This window comes from Myotis davidii, unplaced genomic scaffold, assembly GCF_000327345.1.
Source record: "Myotis davidii unplaced genomic scaffold, ASM32734v1 scaffold9780, whole genome shotgun sequence".
Classification (NCBI taxonomy): Eukaryota; Metazoa; Chordata; class Mammalia; order Chiroptera; family Vespertilionidae; genus Myotis; species Myotis davidii.
In genome coordinates, this window is record NW_006291787.1 from 1,418 (window position 1) to 3,121 (window position 1,704).

The 1,704-nt window shown below is 47.7% G+C and overlaps 1 protein-coding gene across 1 annotated transcript in view; it reads right to left on the reverse strand.

The window, feature by feature from the left end:
• Nucleotides 1-306: 306 nt before the first annotated feature.
• Nucleotides 307-1,704, reverse strand: part of LOC102773359 (leukocyte immunoglobulin-like receptor subfamily A member 5) — a gene marked incomplete at its 3' end in the record, with an annotated part of 9,920 nt that continues 8,522 nt past the window's right edge. The window contains exons 5-8 of the mRNA XM_015564951.1: nt 1,463-1,524; nt 1,229-1,325; nt 763-798; nt 307-591 (exon numbers count right to left, since the gene is read on the reverse strand). Of these exons, the coding sequence (XP_015420437.1) occupies nt 307-591; nt 763-798; nt 1,229-1,325; nt 1,463-1,524 (480 nt within the window). The remainder of the gene's footprint in view (nt 592-762; nt 799-1,228; nt 1,326-1,462; nt 1,525-1,704) is intronic.

A 1,704-nucleotide genomic window follows, 5' to 3' on the forward strand; every position in this document is an offset into this window, starting at 1 on the left:
TTGTCTCCTGAAGCCACCCCCGTGCCACTCATGCTGGAGAGTGAGGGTTTGTCATAAGCTCCTGAGAAAGAAGGAAGTTTGTTGATAATGGGGAAGCCATGTCCTGTGCCTTCCTGTTCCCCAGGAACAGATGTGGCTCTGGCTTCTACCCCCATCCATGTCCCACCCTGAGGAAATGTGTCCCTGCATCATCCCTGATGCCTTTCTAGAGGCAGAGGCTTTGCTGCTTCCTGCTCCATATCCCAGAGCCTGGTTCTCCCTCTGCAAAGAGGTCCCGCCCGGCCCTGCTGCCTGGGTCCCACTCACCCGTCATCACTACACGCAGGGAATCACTGAGCGGGGACCAGTGTCCTCCACTCTTATAGGAACAGCGATACAGTCCTGTCTGGTCTGGTTTCATCTCTTGGATATATAAAGTTCTGGTCTCCCCAACCAGCGGTAATTTCCTTCCATTCTTAGGCTCAGGTTCTTCTACTTTATATATCTCATAGGCTTCAGCCTCTGGAGACCCCTGGCACAGGATGGTCACTGGTTTCTTAGATAGAACCATGGGTCCAGGCTGAGCTGTGATAACAGGTGGGGGGAGATATCCTAGAAAAACAGGTAACAAATTTACAGGTGTATCTGTTTCTCATGCCATCCTCCACTTCCTCCCCTTTTACAGCCACAAGTCTAAATGCCAAGACCTCTCTTCCCAGCCCCCAAGAGAGCTGATATCTAGTCAAACCCTACTCAGCCCTTGAACATTAAAAGGATACTCACCATTCTGAGCCTGGGTGCTCTGGGCTAGATGCAACCCTGGAAGGAAACATTGGGTGAGAACAGCTCAGGCTTTAAATTTTTTTTAAAATTTTCAATTACAGTTTACATTCACTATTATTTTGTATTAGTTTTAGGTGGGCACTTAGTGGTTAGAAAATCATATACGTTACAAAGTGTTTCCCCTTTCTATGTCCAGTACCCTCCTGGCACCATACAATATTATTGGCTATATTTTCTATGCTGTACTCTACACCCCCATGAGTATTCTGTAACTTCTAATCTATACTTCTCAATTCCTTCAACTTTACACACTCGGTCCCCAAACACTCTCCTCTGGCAACTCTTAGTCTGTTCTCCATGTCTGTGAGGCATTTCATATTGGAGAATAGCCAGCCCAGCCTTATGGAACCGCCAACCTGCCCCAGTAACATTGTGCTTGCACCCCGATCCTTCTGTCCAGACTCACCGAGATAGAGCAGAGTGGGAAGAACCACCGACATGATTCTGGGTCCTCTCTGGCCCGTTGGCCTCAGCAATGCTGCCTTTATGCGGAACAGACTTCTCTGAAAGTCACACCAAGGAACAGGAAGTGGTGGGAGGGCCTTGGTTCTCAACCCCAGAGTGAAGGCATTTCACAACGTCTTCTGCTAAAGCCTCAAAGAGGCAGCTGATCATGATGTTAGTCATTTGAACTTCAAACCTCCATCAGCCCAGGCTGGTCCCTGTTTTCTGTCCCCAATTCCTCATAAGCATTTAATCTTTCTGTATGAAGTGAGCAGGAAGCGGGATCACAGATGAAGAACATGACTGAAGTAGTTCCCAGTCTGAGATCAGCTCTGAAATACACTGTGAGCTCATGGCTCCTGCTACTAAATGCAGAGCTTCCTCCTGTTCATGTACAAAATGGGTCAATAATTCTGTCTTTCTGCAGAGCTATATTCA